The sequence below is a fragment of the Pezoporus flaviventris genome, unplaced genomic scaffold, assembly GCF_033815535.1.
Source record: "Pezoporus flaviventris isolate CSIRO_AGI_PZ_B2104156 unplaced genomic scaffold, CSIRO_AGI_Pfla_v1 ptg000001l, whole genome shotgun sequence".
Taxonomy (NCBI): domain Eukaryota; kingdom Metazoa; phylum Chordata; class Aves; order Psittaciformes; family Psittacidae; genus Pezoporus; species Pezoporus flaviventris.
The window spans coordinates 60,905,011-60,925,386 of record NW_026892549.1 but is presented as its reverse complement, the minus strand read 5'-3'; the positions used below and the strand labels follow the sequence as shown (position 1 = coordinate 60,925,386).

The 20,376-nt window shown below is 41.7% G+C and overlaps 2 protein-coding genes across 2 annotated transcripts in view; one reads left to right on the top strand and one right to left on the bottom strand.

Moving 5' to 3' along the window:
• Positions 1–551: 551 nt before the first annotated feature.
• On the bottom strand, positions 552–13,252 carry DBT (dihydrolipoamide branched chain transacylase E2). The gene is made up of 11 exons (XM_061460933.1): positions 13,116–13,252; positions 9,449–9,572; positions 9,209–9,284; positions 8,172–8,353; positions 7,694–7,821; positions 6,584–6,827; positions 5,666–5,832; positions 4,630–4,707; positions 3,352–3,543; positions 3,122–3,193; positions 552–2,243 (listed from the first exon to the last, which is right to left on the bottom strand). The coding sequence occupies exons 1-11, from the start codon at positions 13,164–13,166 to the stop codon at positions 2,076–2,078; spliced, it is 1,482 nt and encodes a 493-aa protein (XP_061316917.1). The 5' UTR covers positions 13,167–13,252; the 3' UTR covers positions 552–2,075.
• A 102-nt stretch (positions 13,253–13,354) lies between these two features.
• Positions 13,355–20,376, top strand: part of RTCA (RNA 3'-terminal phosphate cyclase) — a 14,095-nt gene continuing 7,073 nt past the window's right edge. The window contains exons 1-5 of the mRNA XM_061460970.1: positions 13,355–13,647; positions 13,765–13,865; positions 15,117–15,260; positions 16,691–16,814; positions 17,324–17,382. Coding sequence (XP_061316954.1) covers positions 13,603–13,647; positions 13,765–13,865; positions 15,117–15,260; positions 16,691–16,814; positions 17,324–17,382 — 473 coding nt within the window. The 5' untranslated portion in view covers positions 13,355–13,602. The remainder of the gene's footprint in view (positions 13,648–13,764; positions 13,866–15,116; positions 15,261–16,690; positions 16,815–17,323; positions 17,383–20,376) is intronic.

Here is a 20,376-nt window from a genome sequence, read left to right as displayed (position 1 = left end):
GTTATGCAGAAGCAAAAATGATCCAGCAGGTTCTTTGGTACAAGTATTTCTTCTTTCAGTTTTCGTATAGATTCTATGTCACAGTGGTTTCTAATCAGTGTTTTCTGTTGATCTAAAAAAGTCATAACTAAAAATCTAACTAACTACTTCATTTCCACCTCCTTAAGAGAAACAGATAATTAGAGCTAGGGAAAACCAAATAACATTCCCTTTTATTGCAGTTTTGAAAGGCAAAGAAATTTCAAGCTCCTTGTGTAAGCAAAAGTATTCTGTCTCAAATACTTCCCGATCACTTTATTGCTTTCTGTCACACAGTCACGTTTCCTCAATTGACTTTCTCCATGGTCATCAGATTAAAAAACACACTGTCCAGACCAAGCTGTTACCACAACAACACACTTGTAGGAAAGCAGACTGTGTTCTTCTGGTAGTCTTGAGTGCAGGAGGATCTTTAAGACAGGTAGAAATTCATAAAGAAGAAATAGAAGCTTGTCACCTGTACAGAATTGCCTGCAGAAAATGAACAAATAAAACCACTATTACTACAAGCCTTTGTGGCTTTAATTTTTTATTAGGAATAAATAAATCTCACAAAAATCAAACAGCTGATAAGCATGATATATTAGTCAAACTTTGCAAGAAATGACCTAGATATAAAAGACTTTCATACCACAATAGAAATATAAATAGCACCTTACATGCATGCTCCCATGCTCCCTACCCTACATTACCAGTTTTCCTCTTGCTCAGTCCCAGCATCAAGGATAGCAGAGATTCTACCTCTGGTAGCTTGTGTTTTGCATCTTCACAGCTAATGCAATTGACAAATTTGGTCTACAGTTTTGGAGAATGCTCCTGTAGAGGCAATTTTTGACGTATCTAAAGAAAGGAGAAAAATGTCCATTTTGTGCCTCACAAATTCATTTTTAAGGCCATGTAACTGTCTTCTCTTGTGTCTGTTTGCAACTTAAATTTCTAGCAGGAATTTATACCCATCAGTTTTCTTCATCTCTCCTCTTAAATCACCAGTGCAAACCTCATCATCTGTTCAGTTTACCTTAAAGTCACATGACTGTTGCCTGTTTGGAGGCACTAACTTGAACCTGTTCATCATGTTTCTCACATCAGAGTTTAAAAAGTCCTTATCTGATACAGTGATTTTTTTAATGTTAATTCTTCACTGTATCTGATTAATCTGTCAAACTCTAGTTACCTGAACACCAATGCACAATGCAAGCTTTCAGAACATGTTCTGCTTCCTGTCAGACTTTCCCAAGGACAGAAAACCAAATGAAATCCTCAGTTTTTTCTTTTCTTTCTTTCTTTTGTAACAGTCAGATGCTTTCTATATGAAACAAAAATAACTGGAAGGTATTTAAGGCCTGCAGCTACTTCCAGCTTATAAAAATACAAGATATTCTAGAGCATTAAGGTCCTGACAGTTATCAATACATGTTATCAGCAAGCATTTCAATAAATATGGCCTCTTAATTTATAATTTGATAAAGAGTACCTGTGCAAGTAATTGCCAGGAAAAAGTGGACTAGCAAAAGACTCAAGAGGTTTATTCAGTTAAACAACAAAACGCTCTCTGGACATCTTACAGTAGAAGCATAAAAGGCATTTTATTTGTATATTATTTTTGCATAACTTCTTTTGGAAATTTGGATAAAAATTATTAAAATAAATGTATGTGTTCAACAAGGAAGAATTATGAGCATTTCCCTTCAAAACAGGTTAGTCAGATTATAAATCCTGCAGATGTCGATCAGTGTCATTTGGTCACACCAGCCTCACAACCATACGTATTAGAAAAGGCAAAATAAAGACATTCATTCACCGTAATCAGAAGTCGCCCCATGATCTATTAAGTTTTGCAGTCTCCTGTAAAAGAAATTACAGCACTACTAATTAAAAGAAGTAATGACTGATAGGCTGATACCAGCTGTTGAGAACTTCTAACCACACAATATGATATACTAATGTGCGTAGCAAAGGCCATGTGCTAGCAGTGTCAGCTTTTGTCATTATTCAGTCTGACAAAGTTGGAAGGCATATTCCAGCCCGGGTTTCCTTTATTTAAGGTCAAGCAGCATGGAAGCAGGGTTCTCCAAGTAAGATTTCCATAAGTTCGAAAAGCGGGCCATTGTAGCTCCATCAATGATGCGGTGATCAGCCGACCAACTCACATTCATTATCTGTGCTTTAAATACTTCACCTTTTCCATTAAACCGAGGAAGAACCTACACATCAGAGGACAGGAAAAACCAGGAATAGGAAATAGTTTCATTAACAAAGCTGTAGTTCTTTTTACCATTAAGTTGTTAATATAAATCTAAACATTTTGCTACATGAGACAGACAGCAGCAGGGCCATTGAAAAAACAAAGGCCTTCCCATTATTGCTTGCACTGCAGATCAGGATATATTGCAAACCTACATAATAAACAGTCATATCCTGTTTCCACCAACACGGAGATACTTGAAGTAGCAAAAACCTTTCTTGACTCAAAAGTCTCTTCCTGAAGAGTTTAATGAACTGTTAGTACTCAAAGTAAAGACTTTTCTAAACCATTCCCTAAACAAAAGGCTTGCAGGAAGAACACAGAAAAAGTAATTTTAATTTAATATTGACTTCATTTCCACCATTGATCTCAAACGTCTGTATTAAAGATTTAAAGCCTGAAATTCAGGAAATATGAAACACCTTTCACCATACAGACTGCTGTATGAATTCAATTATCTGGCTCATGAAACTAAACTTCAGTATCAGAACACTGTTTCCGTCTCATGTTTTCTCCTTGATGACAGCAAAAATGCTATCACCATGTTGCAAAACCTGTAAGAATATATTTATGTTGTTTCTGAATAACCAGAAGGCTAAACATAGATGTGAGTGTAATATAACAGGATTCTAGAAAACAAATCTGAACCCTTGGCACAAGAGACTTCTATTTAAACATCTGGTGTCTCTAAAAACATCACAAAACTTTACAGTCACAAGCTATGCAGCTTCTGTAACATAAAGAGGAAATATTTATACAAGAAAAACAAAACAGAGACATTCTCATTACACATGAACTTAGTTAAACACTCACATCACTGAGGGAAAGTGAATATACCTGTATCTTTCCGAGTGCTCCAATAGCTACCTCAGGAGGTAGTATCACAGGTTTGGTGTAAGTGCCACCAATCTAGAAAAGAAAAAGCTAGGGATATTAATGAAATTAACTTTGTTTTAAGCAGACTGCCTCTTGCATTAATTGCCACAGGGTTTGTTCATTGCATATTAAACTTTGCTAAGGTATTTATTTCAGTTTTCAGCCTAAGTTCCCATTTTTCCAGTACTTACTGTGCCAACGTTCGAAAGGGTGAATGTTCCTCCCGTGAGGTCACTGGTTCCCAGCTGGCCTGCAGAGCCCAGAGACTGTAGGCGATTCAATTCAGAAGCAATCTCAAATACACTGCAGACTTGCACGTTTTTCACATTTGGGACAATCAAACCTTGCTCTGTATCCATAGCAATTCCAATGTTGTGTGAAGCCTGAAACCAGTTTCATTAACTGAATATTAACATAAGCAGTCAACATAAAATCTGTTTTCCACAGAAAAGTCTTCCCTATGTATCTTTTTAACTTAGAAAGTGCTGTCTGTAGCAGGAGCTGCAACTCCTCTATACAGCTTTGACAGGAGAAGGGGACGTAAAAGTTTCAATTATGCCCTTTTCACATCTGCCAAGTGCAAATTTATTTTGGCAAATACTAAATCCTGGAATCAATTTCAAACTGCAAATATTTGACTTTAGGATGATTATATGGGGAACAAAACATCATTAGCACATTTTAATGAGTTCACTAACATTAAAAGGAAACTGAGCTGCCTTTCATTTGCTAGAAAGAATAGGTAAGGATTCATCTGAGAGAGAGTGACAAAACAGCATGAAAAAAGTTTGTACTGCAAGGAGCATGTACACATCACTTAAGAAAAAATTTCCTGCCCAGAAGCATCAATCTAGCACCTTGGTTGAAAATGAACTCATTTTTACCAAAGCTGAGTTTAAAATACGAGTTTAATACATAAGGGTTGAGTGCTGGAACAGTGGAACCACTGTGCCATTACTAAAATCTGCACTAGAATTTATATGTTCTCATTTTTAAATAAATGCTTAGCTCATTTTCAGGTGAAAAATAAGAAATCACTAGATTAATACGCATTTTTAAGGCCAGCCTAAATAACAAATTGGTTCTAATTAAGGAAACTACTGAAATAAGATCAATAATAAATCAAATCCAATCTCAGAATCTGGACAGACAAATTATTTTCTAGCACAACACCACAGTTTTGGTGAAACACTGGCACAGGGTGCCCAGAGAAGGTGTGCCTGCCCCATCCCTGGCAGTGCTCAAGGCCAGGTTGGAAGGCCACTTGCTCTAGCGGAAGGTGTCCCTGCCCATGGCAGGGGGTTTGGACTAGATGACTCAAACCAGTCCAGGATTCCACAACACCCAAATTATTTTCCAGCACAACACTGTAATTTTGGTTCTTGCAATGAACTTGGGCATTCTGAAAAGCCTTTGTCAGCTGTTAGTTTAGGTTTTCTGCTCACAACTTTTATCAGTACTTTACAAACCTTATATGTGACATTTTGACAGTTTTCATCCAAAGAAGCATTAAGAATGGGATACTGCAATAATCCCAGAGAGGCTGCCTGGTAAACAGAAAAGAAAAAATAAAAGGACAGATTTTTGTATTTTTGAATTGGAGAGCTGCATGGAAAGGATGGAAGGGCGGGAGACAATTTAGAGTAATAACAATATGGCTTGAACTCTCCTAAACTTGTCTGTTGATACTCTGTCATAAGACAACTTACAAAACCAAAATATATATCAGACAGACATATGAACAGACATTATATGAACATATAATCCCTTTCCCAAGTATAATTGAAGTTGAATTTGCTTTTGTTTCCATTCTCCAGTTCAAATCAAATATCCCAAGACAAAAGTTATGAGATTCAGCAGCAATGTCATTCTCAGCTCTCCACTTAGATGAAAATTATTTCAAGGAATAATTTCCCCTGAAGAGAGGGCGCAGAACAAATGCTTACTTAACACTCTAATTAAAATAGCATCACCAGAAGTTTCAGACTAAGCTATGCATTCCAGCCAACAGCTGGAAATGGAACTATGGCAACTAAATGAGTGCAAGTGTTTGGTCTTCTGAACAACAGGAGAGACATACTGATACACTTGAACAACAGGAGAGACATACTGATTCACCTACGGGATTCATTACTGACCAAAGATATAAGAATAATAACAATATTAATTACACATTTCATGTGGGTTTATTTTAATTGAGCTCATAAAAAATACTGACAGCTTCTCAAATTTGTTTTGTGTAATACAAACACCCAGTGATGCCTAACCCCATCACAAATAATGCTTTATCTGCTCCATCCTTCCCCATTAATATTTAAAAGACTTTCCATGATATTAAAATAGCCCTAACTATAATTCCAATAGTAAATTGATAAATAACCAAGAAAAGTTGAGACTTTACTTGTGCCCTGTAATTACTCAGATGATAAAGAGGTGCTTCAAACATACAACACCATTGATCAGATTTTGACCAAATCTGTGTAAGTGCTCTGCTGCAGGTCTCACCTTTATGAAGAAAGGCATAAAGGAAATCTTAACTCCACGAATTTGGGCTAGAGGTTTCAGCTCTTCTCGCAGCTGCACAAGCTCAGTCAAATCAATCTCATCACAGTAACAGAAGTGGGGGATATTCAGGGCTGCACTCATAGTCTTTACCATTGCCTTGTGAAAACCTGCAAAATATTCACTGACTTCTTAAACCAACAAAATGAACTTCTGGCAAGTTACGGTGAAAGTTCAGTTATTTGTTTCCATTAAACACATTACACAACTTAAAAAAAAAACAAACCAAACCACAACAAAGGCAGGACAGGGTGAAGCTCACTTTAGGATCAACTATTCAGCACATGCAACTCAATTTTTACAACTGCAGTATTTCAGAATATATTACTGCATATCCCTCCTATGTATGTATTTGACATCATAGTACAGTAATCTGCACTGCTCATTCCAAATAAACACTGCCTGAAAGGCAAGCAAAACCTCTTTTATTTTCCTATTTTAATGTGTTTTTTCTTATTTTATGTATTCTGTTGCACGCTTCTCCAGAAGTGTGAATCCTAAAGTATGCTTAATCATATTAAGCACTGATAAACCCTCAAATTCGTGGCACTTTGCCACTAATTATACCTCACATGTGTTTCAGAATTCCTACCTGTTTCAGCACACATTGAACAACCACAGACTAAAAATGAGTAAATGCAACTTGGAGCCCAATTCCATCCAATCAAAACATGGACAATTATTTCATAAAATAATTATTTCATGCAACACCTTCTAACAGAGCATGTTTTCCTACCACTTACTTGCATGACAATAACATGAAAAGCAAATGCCATCAAAAAGAACCATCTGTTCAAGGAATAACATTTACTGGCAGCCTACTGTGAACTTAGTCTGAAGAATGTATATTGGATTATTTACCTGTTATAGGTTCAGTTTTATCTTTTCCTGAAAACACAATGGGTCTGGAAACAGGCACAGGAATTTTGCGTGCTTTGTCCTTTGGAGGAGCTGGCACAATCTCTGATTTTGGCAAAGGTGGGATAATTTCAGCCTTTGGTGATGGAGGTAAAATAGCTCCTGTTTGTTTGGCCAAGTAATTGAGTATATCTTCTTTAAGGATTCTATTATCTTTCCCTGTTCCAACAATTTCACTCAATTTAATCTGAAAAGTACATAACAAGATATGACACTTTTGTTTTACAGCAATATAAAAATACTCTATATTGTGAGCCACAATAAAAATTATTTCAGTTATTGATCTAATATATCTACAGTTTTCTTTCCCTTTCTATGATTTATTAGGTACTCAACGCTGTTCAAATCCTTCAGAAGGCCCACTAGGTGCCCAGCTGCATACTTTAAGCAAGAACTATGAATACTACTTACCTCTTAGTTACCTCCCAGAATCAATACGAGACCCTTAGTGACATGGTTTAGTGGTACCCTTTGCAGTCCTGGGGTAACGGTTGGACTTGATGAGCTTAAAAGGTCTTTTTCAACCTAGTTAATTCCATGATTAATCTGAGGAAAGCTATTTCCACTGAATTTTCTCTGCTTATTTATTTTTCTCCTAAAAATGCACCACGAGCTTTCAAAGCCAAAGGAATATTCATAGATTCACAGCATAAAAAGAATCAGAAAAGCTCACCTAGTACATTCTCTGTTCTAATACAAGTCTGAAAAACAGAACAAGGTAGCTAAAGCTGAGATTCCATTTTCCCTCCTTCCTCCTAGGAATCTATTCTGATACTTCTGATTTTTATTCTAAAAGGGTTTTCTTAATCTCCAGCCTAAAGCATCTCAGCTGCATTTTAAGCCCAGTAATTCTTTTTCTATCCACCATAATCATCAGAAAGCACAATCCTCTTCATCTTTACAGCAGTTTTTATACATTCAAAACGTATTTGGAAACAAGCCATTTCTCACTGTACTCTCCTTCAGATCCATGTCAAGTCATGTCTCCTTGTCAGTCAAACTGCTATATAAAAGCCGGATAAAAGGTAGCAGGACCTGGTTCAGTAAACTTACATTGTTCTCCATGGCCAGACGACGAACTGCAGGGGTTGCTAATGTTTTGTGACCTTTTATCTCTTGGTGTGTGTGTTCTTCATGAGACATAGGAGGTGCTTCAACAACATCTTCTGCTGCGGCAATACCTGCTCACAAAAAATTAACTTTAGTACATTATAAGCATTTCTTGAATCACAACTTCAACCATTATGTGATTCCGTGACAGAGGAGGGTTTTAACGTTGGGACGGGATGGGATGTGAACACAGCATATTAAAGGTTGCTGCTTAAGCTAAATTTTCTATAGGGAGTGTTGAGATTGTAAATCCTAATAAAGTATCACAGCTTTTTCTGCTTAGTTTTCTTGACTTTATAAAGAGGGAGGAGGGAGAGAGAGAAATCAGTTTTAAGAGTTTCAGGAGGAAAAAGTAAACTGTCACTTATGGCTTTATGACAACAACATAAAACAGGAGAGAGAAAAGCCCACTTTACAATACCTTTTGAAGCATCGATTTCAATGTCCACTAGTGGTTTTCCAACATAAGCAATTTCATCTAAACTATAATGGAGTTTTCTAATGATGCCATCATAACGACTAGTAATAGTAACGGAAGCTTTATCGCTTTGTACTTCACAGATGCTATCGAACTGAGACACACTATCACCTTCCTTTATATACCTAAAAGAAAAAGACAAGGGCTAGTATAAAACATGTTAAGTGTAAAAATCCATGTTGTGTGTTCTTTTGATCAGTTATGTACATGCCCACAGCTTGAAAATGCATTCCAGATAAGAATACAAATTCTACACAATGGGTACATTTGCTATATACCTTTTGCCTGACTGCTGCAGAACCCTTTGTGGTGTGAAATGACAAATGATTTAGGATACCTTCAGATATGGATTTTTACTATTACTTTGGTAAAGCAGAGTTTTCTTAACAGATTATAAGCCATCTAAAAATAAGAATGAGCCCAGCTTAGTCTGAATCTAATAAAGTTCTTAGTTTCAAATTGCCAGGATCAGTATATTTTCACCTATTTCTACAAAGAACAAGGCATTTCAACATTGCCTTCCTTCACTGTACACTTTGATTTTGCTTAATTCATTCATCACTGGCTTTTTACAAGCAATTTAATGTTCAAATCTTTTGCCAAAGTCAATAAAGAACAGGTATAGGATAAAATGATATGGATTCTCCAGACTAGGTATTTGCTTCTTAAGTTCAGCCTAAGTAAGTATAATAAAACAAAGACCAACTTGCACTCTAAAAACATTCATCACTGAACAAAAGCCTACATATAAGTGCAGTTAGGGCATCCCATTCCTTCCACCTCTTCCACTCTCAAACAAATCAGACTGTAAGCAAGCAAAATGCAAAGCTTAGTATATACAAGGTTTAAAAATGGGGAAAATTAAACCTGAAAAACTTCACCAGTAATCCAGAAAACATATTCACAGATACATAACTGATAATACAGCTGTTAAGCTATTTGCTCATTTCTTAGTGTATTTCTATAGAAGTAGAGCTTACCATTCCTTTACAGTCACCTCCGTAATCCCTTCTCCAATGTCAGAAAGCTTAAACTGGACAATTTGGCCACGTGAAACTTAAAATAGATGAACCAGAAATACAGAATGTTTAATACTGAATACCTCAGACAGAAAAATCTGAATGTGTCAAGCATAGTCTATACACCAGTCATATACAAACTGCGAAAGTAACACTCATCAAACAGCAAAGTAAAAGAAATGTTATGATGAAAAAAATTACCAGCAGATGTTCTGAATAATCGCTGCTGATGACTAAACTTGAGGGCAGATTTGTCAAACACGCACACATATTTTGATTTTATAAAGCGAATGCTGCTGCACGATCTAACCCGGTGACTGCAAACCTGGGGGAGAAAAGTCTTCAGTGTTAATACAGCGGACTGAGGAATGCAGAGCTCATTCAATATTCCTGATGTAACAGTAATACTAAACCAGTTTAATCCTACTTTATATAAGAGATGTTCTTATGGAAACACAATTATACTGAATGTACAATAACCATTACATTAGCATAAGCTTTGCCAGGTTTTAACTCCTTTCACCAACAAAACACATGGGGAGATCAAAGCCACAATAACAAAACCAGTTAACAAAAATCATGACAGGATCTTGCAAGAGATTCACACTTGCTATTGTTTCTCTAAACAATTAGTTTAATCAGGACACACACACACAGAAAGCATACATAATATCAACTACATCAGCCATTGGAAATATTCTTATCCAGAGTAGATGCTGGCTAGAAAATCCCTAGGGCTAGCTCCCTAGGCTGCAAGAAAAATCAGTGGATTTTCGTCAATTCTTATTCCAACCAAAGGTTGATCAGAAGTACTGACAGCAAAGGGAATTCACACCAGAGGGCACAGACAGTTGCCCTTTTATTTTTGCTAATCTAGGAGGCAACCATCTTCAAGTAAATACCATTTCACATGAACTTTAATGCCATTTTTTAAGGACTGGGCATGAGATTGTTTTCTCTCTTGGTTACAATTGTATTTATCCAACTTAAAGGGTCAACGGTTCTTCAGGCAAAACATGACACTTAACATAATCAGTTGTGATTTTGGTCAAAAGCAAAGCCAGTAGCACTTGCATTGACAGAAACAGGCATTTTATCATTCAACTCAACAGAAGTTATTTAGTAAGATTTCTTAAAGCTAATGTAATTCTGGTGTTACATTTTCTTAGAGTGCTGCAAAATTAACAAAAATCATTTATCAGTGGATACTATCTCTAATTAATTTAGAGATATGAAAAAAAAAATCAGGTGCTACAATGTACCTCAAAACTGTAAAATTTAGAAATTATCTTCTGAGAAGAGCCAGAAAACAGCACACCTGCATGGGAGAGTTCATTTCAACTTAAAAATCATTCCAGTTATTACAGAGCAAATGAAACTTCCTGATTTCCCTCCCCACATCCCACATTGCTCAACTACTTAAATTTGTATTACACTTCTAAAAAGTGGAGTATTCAGAAAACGGAACCATTCTGAAGTGACAATGTACACATTTTCTGTGTTATTTAGCCTAGCATTGCAAGTTATATTTAATATTGCCTTTCTTTCAGAAACAAATGTTTATACAAGACAATAGAGGACACAATGAAGTTATATCGAGTTACTTTTCAGCTGCTTGCTACTTGTATCTGTTGATTTAGATACAATCTAAAGACTGTATCTACTGATCTAGAATGAGTATTTTTCTCATTCCTGTAATGAGCAAACAGTAAATCATTTTTATTAGTTCTCCAAAGAATTTTCACCTTTAAAAAATCAGGCAAAATGATAGGACTGACAAGTCTTATTTTAGGAACACATTTAACATTCTCAGTTACAACCCTGGTATATAATGTACATCTTCACAAACCTATCTTCTCCTACTTTTAATTCTGCATTTCTTCTCACTTCAGTCCATGGCTACTTTTTCTTTTTGTCCAACATGATCTTTTCGTCCCAGGTTTACAATAAGGCTCGTTTCTCTTTGTATAACCCTACATGGAAAACATTTAATATTTACCTGAGAAGATGATCACAAGGAGCACATCAGATCTGTAAAACTATTCTAAATACGAAGTTTCATAATGCTTCCCATGTGTTTTTAACATTTGGTAACCAATGCAGGTAGTGAACTAGTAATATCACTGCAAAAAAAAAACCAAACTGGTTTTGTTACAGAAGAGTTTCAATACCGTAGGAATAATACAAAATCACTGCATTGATTTGGGTTTTTGCACATTCTCTACTATAAAGTTGGTGTGCTAGTATGTAATACAGCACCCAATCTCTTCACAACAGTGTTCTTTTCTAACAAAGGGAAAATTAAAAGCCATTAAATAAAGAGGTTGCACTTATTAATTTCAGTATTTAATCATCATAATGCTATTTTCTGACTGTCGTGGTTTAAGCCCAGCTGGTAATTCAGAACCATGCAGCCTCTCACTCACTCCCTCCTTCTTCCTCCCGCTGCTCCTGGAGGGATGGGGAGGAGAACGGAAAGAATGTAACTCCCACAGGTTGAGATAAGAACAGTCCAGTAACTAAGGTATAACACAAATCACTACTGCTGCCACAAATAATAATAACGATAAGGCAAATAACAAGGGAGGAGAATACAATCGATCACCACCCACTGACCGATACCCAGCTCGACCTGAGCAGTGATCTGGGTCTTTTGAGTAACTCTCCAGTTTATACACTGGCCATGACGTGCTGTGGTATGGAATACCCTTTTGGCTAGTTTGGGTCAGGTGTCCTGCCTCTGCTTCCTCCCAGTGTCCCCTCCTCCCTGGCAGAGCATGAGACTGAGAAAGTCCTTGGTCTTGCTTGTTTTCCTGACATTCCACAAAACATCAGTGACATAATTGGAAACCAACACTCTTCATTATGGGAGGAAGACTATCATACAAGAAGGCAGAAGAAAGCATGAGGTAAGTCTTCGTAGTGGTGTATGTGTATGAGATTGTAAACATCCTAAAAGGCAACTAGATAGATTACAGAATCACAGAATCACTGGGGTTGGAAGGGACCTCTGGAGATCATCTAGTCCAACCCACTGTCAAGATTCACTTCTTGAAGTATGGTAAGGTGTCATGTCAAGGCTTCTGGGATTCAGAGAAATAAATTTCCCCCTATTCCATCTTCCCTATTTGTATGCTTTGTACTAGGGCAGCCGAAAAAGTTACTGTGCTGTGAATTCTCAAAATCCAGCCCAATGTTACAGCTTCTCTTTTCGCAATGTTTAGCCAGATGCCCGTATGAAATCATGCAACTCTGATGGGATGATGCTGGACAAGGTGCTTTGATATCTAGTCTAGGTTACGCATTGCCTAGAAAGATTGGACGAGATGATCTTTCAGGGCCCTTCCAACCTGTTACTCTATATTCTATGACCCTGTGTGTGTAAACTACACTGCCTCTGTGCAGATGCGGTATGCCAAGGGTCAGAGTAGGCGCGATGGCAGTGTAACGTACAGGCAGCGCAATCGGATGACTAAGAAATAACAGAAGGATGGCTGTCGGCGGCTTACTGCAGGAGGCACACGCTTCTGTCACAGCAAGCACGGGCCATGGGGAGGACCCTGAGGGTGCTCTGCGCGGCGGAGGAAGGTGTCCAGGGCTCCCTGGGAGCCGGGGACACTCCGGGGCTGGAGAGTCCCGTCACCTGTGCACCGCGGACGGGCTGCGGTCCGCGCTGTCACCTGCCGAGGAGGGCGGAGGGCACACGGGAGGGCTGAGGGGAGGCGGCGAGCCCGCGAACGTGTCATGTTTGCTCCGAGGGTCCCTGCCCGCTCCCGGCTGGAAGCAAACAACGGGACCCTCGGGTTCCGCCGCCGAGGCGGCGCGCTGTCCCCCCCTCCGGGAGCGCAGGGACCCCCGCTCCCCTTACCAGGCGCCGCGCAGCTCGGCCGCTGCTCCTCACAGCGCTCAGCGCCGCCATCTTGCTCCGGCCAGCGCAGCCCACCCGCACCGCACACCTCCCACTGGCCGGCCAACCGGCACCGGCCGCGACAGCCGCAGCCAACCAGGCGGGGGGCGGCGGCGGGGCCGGAGCGCGGGGCGGAGAAAAGGCGCCGCTCCGTCGGGGTCCAACGGGGTTGGTTTTCCCACCCCACCCCACCCCGCTGCGCGGCTGCCCCGGCGCTGGGACCCGGCGGCTGCTCCTCACGCAGCGGAGCCGCTCATGACAGCCCACGGCGGGCGGGCAGGGAGGTGTCTGCCTTCTGCGCCTGCTCCAAGCGGCGGCAGCGCATCGCGGGCTCTTCCGTGCCACCGTGGGGCTGCTCCGCCGGGGGCTCGCCGTCTGCAGGACCCCGCTGGGATCCCGCCGGCGCGGCAGGGTCCTCTGCGAGAGAGCGCTCCGCTCACCGCCGGCCATGGACGGGGACAGGGTGGAGGTTGACGGCGGGATCATGGAGGGGGTGAGCACCGGCGGCGGGCTCGGGCTGGCCTCTCCTCGCCTCGCCTTACCCCACCGCGGGTAGCGGCCGGCCGGGTAGGCAGTGCCACAGCGCCTGACGAGCCGTTTCTCTGTGCAGGGCGGGCAGATCTTGCGAGTGTCCACGGCGCTGAGCTGCCTGCTGGGCCTGCCGCTGCGGGTGCGCCGGATCCGCGCCGGCCGGAGCCAGCCCGGCCTCAGGTAACGGCCCTTCTCGCGTCCTCACGTCCGCCGCGGTCCCGGGGTGCGGCGGCGCCGGGCGCCTTCAGCGGGGCCGCGTTACGAGTGTGAGGCCTTCCCGGGCCTGGCTTTGTTTGAAGTGCTTCCAAGAACGAACCGCGTGTGTTCCCCCTGCCTTGAGAGGGGTCGGGAAACCCACTGTGACTCTTACATGGGAAGGACAGAACGCGGAGAAAGGGTCGGGAGCGAACCGAACATTCCCGGCAAGAGCATTCGGGCCCTTGGCCCCTGAGCGTCTCCAAAGTAGTGTCAAAGGTGCTAAGCAGAGTGCACGGGATGAGCCATGAAATACAGTTGAGGACATGTAATGCCTCAGCAAAACATGGTTCACCGAGTGGATGGTGTTAAGAACAGGTTTATTTTCCTATTCAAGTTAGATGAAACAAATGGAAATGCAAGTACAGCAAGACAGATAGGTAGCCAAACTGTTGGCTCTGTTGTGGTTCTGGCAGCCGTTACTGGCTGGGCTCCCGTTCAGTATTGCCAGTTACCCACTGCGTTTTGCCCAAGCACTGGTGAGGCTGCACCTGAAATCCTGGGTTCAGTTCTGGACCCCTCACTACAAGAGAGACACTGAGGTGCTGGAGTGGGGCAGAGAAGGGCAGTGGAGCTGGTGCAGGGCCTGGAGCACAAGTGTGATGGGGAATGGCTGAGGGACCTGGGGGGGTCAGTCTGGAAAAGGGAAGGCTCAGGGAGGACCTTATCGCTCCCTACAACTGTCTGACAGGAGGATGGAGCCAGGAGGGGCTGGGCTCTGCTCCCAAGGAACAAGGGATGGGACAAGAGGAAACGGCCTCAAGCTGCACCAGGGGAGGTTTAGATGGAGCTGAGAAACAATTCCTTCCCCAGAGGGTGCTCAGGCATTGGAACAGGCTGCCCAGGGCAGTGCTGGAGTCACCGGCCCTGCAAGTGCTCACACACCGTGGAGACGAGGCCTCAGTGCCATGGGTGGTCTTGGCAGTGCTGGGGAACGGTTGGACTGGATGAGCTTAAAGGGCTTTTCCTGCCCCACTGATTCTATGATTCTAATGCTGCTCCTTTGGCTCCTGTGAACTCAAAAGTATTGTAGGAACCAGATCAAATTTCTGATCCTTGTTTGAGCTGAAATTTGGACCTCTAGTGTTTATTACTTGGTGTTTAGTATTTCTTTTAATGCCACATGCGTATATAGTCTTCTTGCACATATCTCTAACTTTGTATTGTCACTCCAAGGCCTCAGCATCTGTCTGGATTGGAGATCATTCGAGACCTATGTGAGGGGAAGCTGGAAGGTGGAGAAATTGGCTCAACAGAAATAACCTTCACTCCTGGGAAGATCAAAGGTGGAACACACATCGCAGATACAAAAACAGCAGGGTATGTCTTTGTACATGGATAATGCTGACCAGTGACTGCTCTTCACTGCTAAAATTATGACAGAAAACATTTTGGTAACTTTAAAATTATCACAAAACAGCAGGGGAAAAAAACCCAACAACTTTAATGCATGCATACTGAGGCAAAATCTGTGCTGCCTGAGCCACATGCATGTGACCGAGGAACCTCTAGTATAGGCAGGATATGTATGAATAAAGTACATACAAGTGTAATAGCTTTAGAATGCAATTGATACGTAAGTTGAACACTTAATTAATGTTAAGCAACAAACAGCTACCCATGTATTTAAAACTTTATCTGTTATTTTCTCACATCAGGTCAAATGCAGCAAATTAGGTAAATATCTCAACTCCTTGAGATCTGAAATAATCACTGTACAATAAAGTAAATGTTGGAGTTTTACTTATACAGGTAGGGATACGATATGGGACACTAGGGAAGTGGAAACATATTCTATCCATGGTTCTTTGTGCCTGTGTTTCCCCTCTATTACAATACTGGGCTCTTTGTTCTTGGAATCTGTTGCAAAACAGAGTAAGTAGGTTTAGCGATGGAAGGTGAACAGTTGTTTGGAAGCATAAGCCAGGTTAGGCATAAGTTAAAGTTCCCTTTAAGTTAAGAGAAATATTTTTCTGAGCTGCAATTGTATAAACAACCAAGATAATGCCTTGTACTTAACACAGAAAGTAAACAACAATGCAGCAGAATGTGTAATTAAACACAAGAAGAAGGAAAAAGAAACAAAAAGAAACAGTAGAGTTCATAAACATTCGGAAGTTACTTAAGGCAACAAAGCCATGTTTTCTTCAGTTCAGTGGCGATTACTGTTTTCACAATTCAAACTAACATTTGAAACCTCTGTGAGATAATTGTTTGGTTTTGCTGCACAAAATTCCTTCGGGAAAATTCCTTTTGGAAGTTTTTTTATTATCTATGAAATGTAGAGAGATTCAATGGCAGGGGAGTCTTGTATCTAAAAGCAGGTTTTCTATACCCTTGGATTTTCTTTGCAGAAGCATGACCAGCTTCTAAGCAATTTTGTAATTCTCTAAATATTTTATTATTAAATAAGTATTACAATGATAAAATTGCTGCCTAAGCCTTTCCTGGTTTTGCAGTCTGCTAGGTAAGCCTGTTGTTCTCACAGTCCCATCACTAAGTAAGCTGCATGACTTTTATTTCAGACAGGAGTAGTAAAGACATTTATTGTGAAACAAAACCCTCCATATTTAGGCTTGCTAAGGACATGAGGTTTTGAATTACTGTTCTTTGAGATTAATAAGCTTATAGATAATGTTGAAAATCAAATACTTACGTAAAGGCTCTGGAAAATCCTTTGCCTTTGATATTCTGTGGAATTCTATGGATGATGACTGCACAACATTTAACTGTCCTGTGATTCTTTTTAGGAGTGTGTGTCTCCTGATGCAGGTAGCAATGCCTTGTGTGCTGTTTGCTGCTTCTCCATCAGAACTTCATTTAAAAGGTGGGACTAATGCTGAGATGGCTCCTCAGATAGACTACACAGTCATGGTAGGGAAAAGTTTCTTTGGCTTGGTGCATCTTTCATGCATATATATAAATGTAACGACTGTATTTCAGTTCCTCTTACTGCAAGTTTATTTGTAACTATGAAATTAGTCATGGGAATGTAACAGTATTAGTGTACTTCATGTAGAGAGCAACCAGTGTTTCATGGGATTCCCTAGCTTTTGCTTTTAACTAGTCCTTTTGCTTTTAATTACTAAGGATAACTTAATTTAAAATACATTCTTTATTCTAGAAGTGCAATGAATTGTTAAGAACCTCTCTTCCTCTTTCCGTAAGAAAATACTTTTACACAAGGTATCATTCAGAATGAAGTTTGAAGAATGTCAAATTAGCTGCATGGATGACACTGGCTCTCTTTATTTTTATAATGTAACTAAAATTTTTGTGTTAAATTTTTTCTTTTTTTTTTTTTGAAAGACTGCATAAAATAGTGGGGAATTTTAACTGCAAAACAGATTCACTCTGTGGTTTTATATCTGCTTGGTTTTCAGGTTTTCAAGCCAATGGTTGAAAAGTTCAATTTCACCTTTAATTGCGACATAAAGAAGAGGTGAGTTATGGAGACATGTGGCAGTGGCAGGTCTTGCTGAACCAGTGTGTGAGCACAGAGGCACACACACAAGGTGCCCTCCATCAAGCTGAGGGATGATTTTATAATGTATAACTAATCTGCATTAGATGCCCCTGGATGCACTGTCACCATGTGATGAATGTGGTATGGTTCTTTTCTGATGTTTTTTCATTGCTGAGACTTCAGCTGCTGTTTATTGTTTCCTGTGGTCTACCCCTTAGGCAAGTGCATGCTGAACAGGCAGTACATTACTGTATGGCAATGCCAATTATGTTGGCGTTAGGTAATTAAGATGTGTGTTATGAGGTAATACTGTCAGAGAATTAATTCTATCATCAAGATCTCTAAGGCACATCAAGTAAATTCATATGTATAGTAACAGAGAACATAGAATCATAGAATAGTTAGGGTTGGAAAGGACCTTAAGATCATTAAGTTCCAAAACCCCTGCCATGGGCAGGGACACCTCACACTAAACCATATCACCCAAGGCTTTGTCCAACCTGGTCTTGAACACTGCCAGGGATGGGGCATTCACAGCCTCCCTGGGGAACCTATTCCAGTGCCTCACCACCCTAACAGGAAAGAATTTCCTCCTTATATCCAGTCTAAACTGCCCCTGTTTAAGTTTTAACCCATTACCCCTTGTCCTATCTCTACAGTCCCTAATGAAGAGTCCCTCCCCAGCATCCCTATAGGCCCCCTTCAGATACTGGAAGGCTGCTATGAGGTCTCCACGCCACCTTCTCTTCTCCAGGCTGAACAGCCCTGACTTTCTCAGCCTATCTTCCTATGGGAGGTGCTCCAGTCCCCTGATCATCCTCGTCGCCCTTCTCTGGACTTGTTCCAACAGTTCCATGTCCTTTTTATGTTGAGGACACCAGAACTGCAGGTGAGGTCTCATGAGAGTGGAGTAGAGGGGCAGGATCACCTCCTTCAACCTGCTGGTCACGCTCCTTTTGATGCAGCCCAGAATATGGTCGGCTTTCTGGGCTGCAAGCGCACACTGAAGCCGGCTCATGTTCATTTTCTCATCGACCAACACCCTCAAGTCCTTCTCCACAGGGCTGTTCTGAATCTCTTCTCTGCCCAACCTGTAGCTGTGCCTGGGGTTGCTCTGACCCAGGTGTAGGACTTGCACTTGTCATAGTTAAACTTCATGAGGTTGGCATCAGCCCAGCTCACAAGTGTGTCAAGGTCCCTCTGGATGGCATTCCTTCCCTCCAGTGTATCAACCGAACCACACAGCTTGGTGTCATCGGCAAACTTGCTGAGGGCACACTCAATCCCACTGTCCATGTCAGCAACAAAGATGTTAAGCAAGACCGGTCCCAACACCGATCCCTGAGGGACGCCACTCATTACTGGTCTCCAGCCGGACATTGAGCCATTGACCACAACTCTTTGCATGTGGCCAGCCAGCCAGTTCTTTAGCCACCGAGTGGTCCACCTATCAAATTGATGTCTCTCCAATTTAGAGACAAGGATGTCATGTGGGACAGTGTTGAACGCTTTGCACAAGTCCAGGTAGATGACATCAACTGCTCTATCCCTGTCCATCAGTTCCATAGCCCCATCATAGAAGGCCACCAAATTGGTCAGGCAGGATTTCCCCTTAGTGAAGCCATGCTGGCTGTCACCAAGCACCTTGTTGTTTTTCATGTGCCTCGGAATGCCTTCCAGGAGAATCTGCTCCAAGATTTTGCCAGGCACAGAGGTGAGACTGACTGGTCTGTAATTCCCTGGGTCATCCATTTTCCCCTTCTTGAAAATGGGGGTTATATTTCCCTTTTTCCAGTTGTTGGGAACTTCACCTGACTGCCATGATTTCTCAAATATGATGGCCAGCAGCTTTGCAACTTCATTCACCAGCTCCTTCAGGACCCGCGGATGGATTTCATCAGGACCCACGGACTTGTGCACGTTCAGATTTTCAAGATGGTCTTGAACCAGTTCCTCTCCTGCAGTGGGCCCAAGGTCTTCATTCTCGCAGTCCCTGCATCTGCCTTCCAAGACTTGGGTGGTGTGGTCAGAGCTTTTGCCAGTGAAGACTGAGGCAAAGAAGTCATTCAGAACCTCAGCCTTCTCCAAATCCTGTGTAGCCGGTTCTCCCGAGAGCTTCCAGAGGTGGCCTGCGTTCTCCCTAGTCTGTTTTTTATTTGCTATGTACCTGTAGAATCCCTTCCTGTTACACTTAACATCCTTAGCCACGTTTAATTCTAACTGGGCCTTAGCTTTCCTAACCTGGTCCCTAGCTTCCCGGACAACATCCCTCTACTCTTCCCACACCGCCTGTCCTTGCTTCCACCTTTTATAAGCCTCTTTTTTCATTTGAATTTTCCTCAGGAGCTCCTTATCCATCCAAGGAGGTCTCCTGGCCCTCCTGCTGCACTTCCTTCTGGTTGGGATGCAACACTCCTGAGCTTGTAGCAGGTGATCCTTGAATATCAACCAACAGTCTTGGTCCCCCCTGCTCTCTAGGGCTATATCCCATGGAACCTTCCGAAGCAGGTTCCTGAAGAGGCCAAAGTCTGCTCTTTTGAAGTCCAGGGCAGTGAGTTTGCTGCAGGCTCTTCTCACTGTCCTGAGGATCTCAAACTCGACCATCTCATGATTGCTGCAACCAAGGCTGCCCTGGAGCGTCACATTTCCAACAAGCCCTTCCCTGTTGGTGAGCACGAGGTCAAGCATGGCACCTCTCCTTGTCGGCTCCTCTATTACTTGCAGAAGGAAGTTGTCTTCCACACAATGGAGGAACCTCCTGGATTGCTTGTGCCGTCCTTCCAACAGATGTCAGGGTGGTTGAAGTCACCCATGAGAACAAGGGCCTGTGAGCGTGAGGCTTTTCCTATCTGTCTATGGAGTGCTTCACCCGCAGGTTCTCCTTGATCAGGTGTTCTGTAACAGATGCCCACAGTAATGTCTCCCATAGCTATATTCCTTTTAACCCTGACCCACAAACTCTCTGTGGAC

Excerpts from the sequence above, each read along its gene's own strand:
- DBT (XM_061460933.1), bottom strand. The coding sequence starts at position 13,166 with ATGGCGGCGCTGAGCGCTGTGAGGAGCAGCGGCCGAGCTGCGCGGCGC. Across the intron at positions 9,285-9,448 it reads ATTATTCAGAACATCTGCTG|TTTCACGTGGCCAAATTGTC; the intron begins GTAATTTTTTTC and ends ATCTATTTTAAG. Across the intron at positions 6,828-7,693 it reads GTCTGGCCATGGAGAACAAT|ATTAAATTGAGTGAAATTGT; the intron begins GTAAGTTTACTG and ends TGTACTTTTCAG.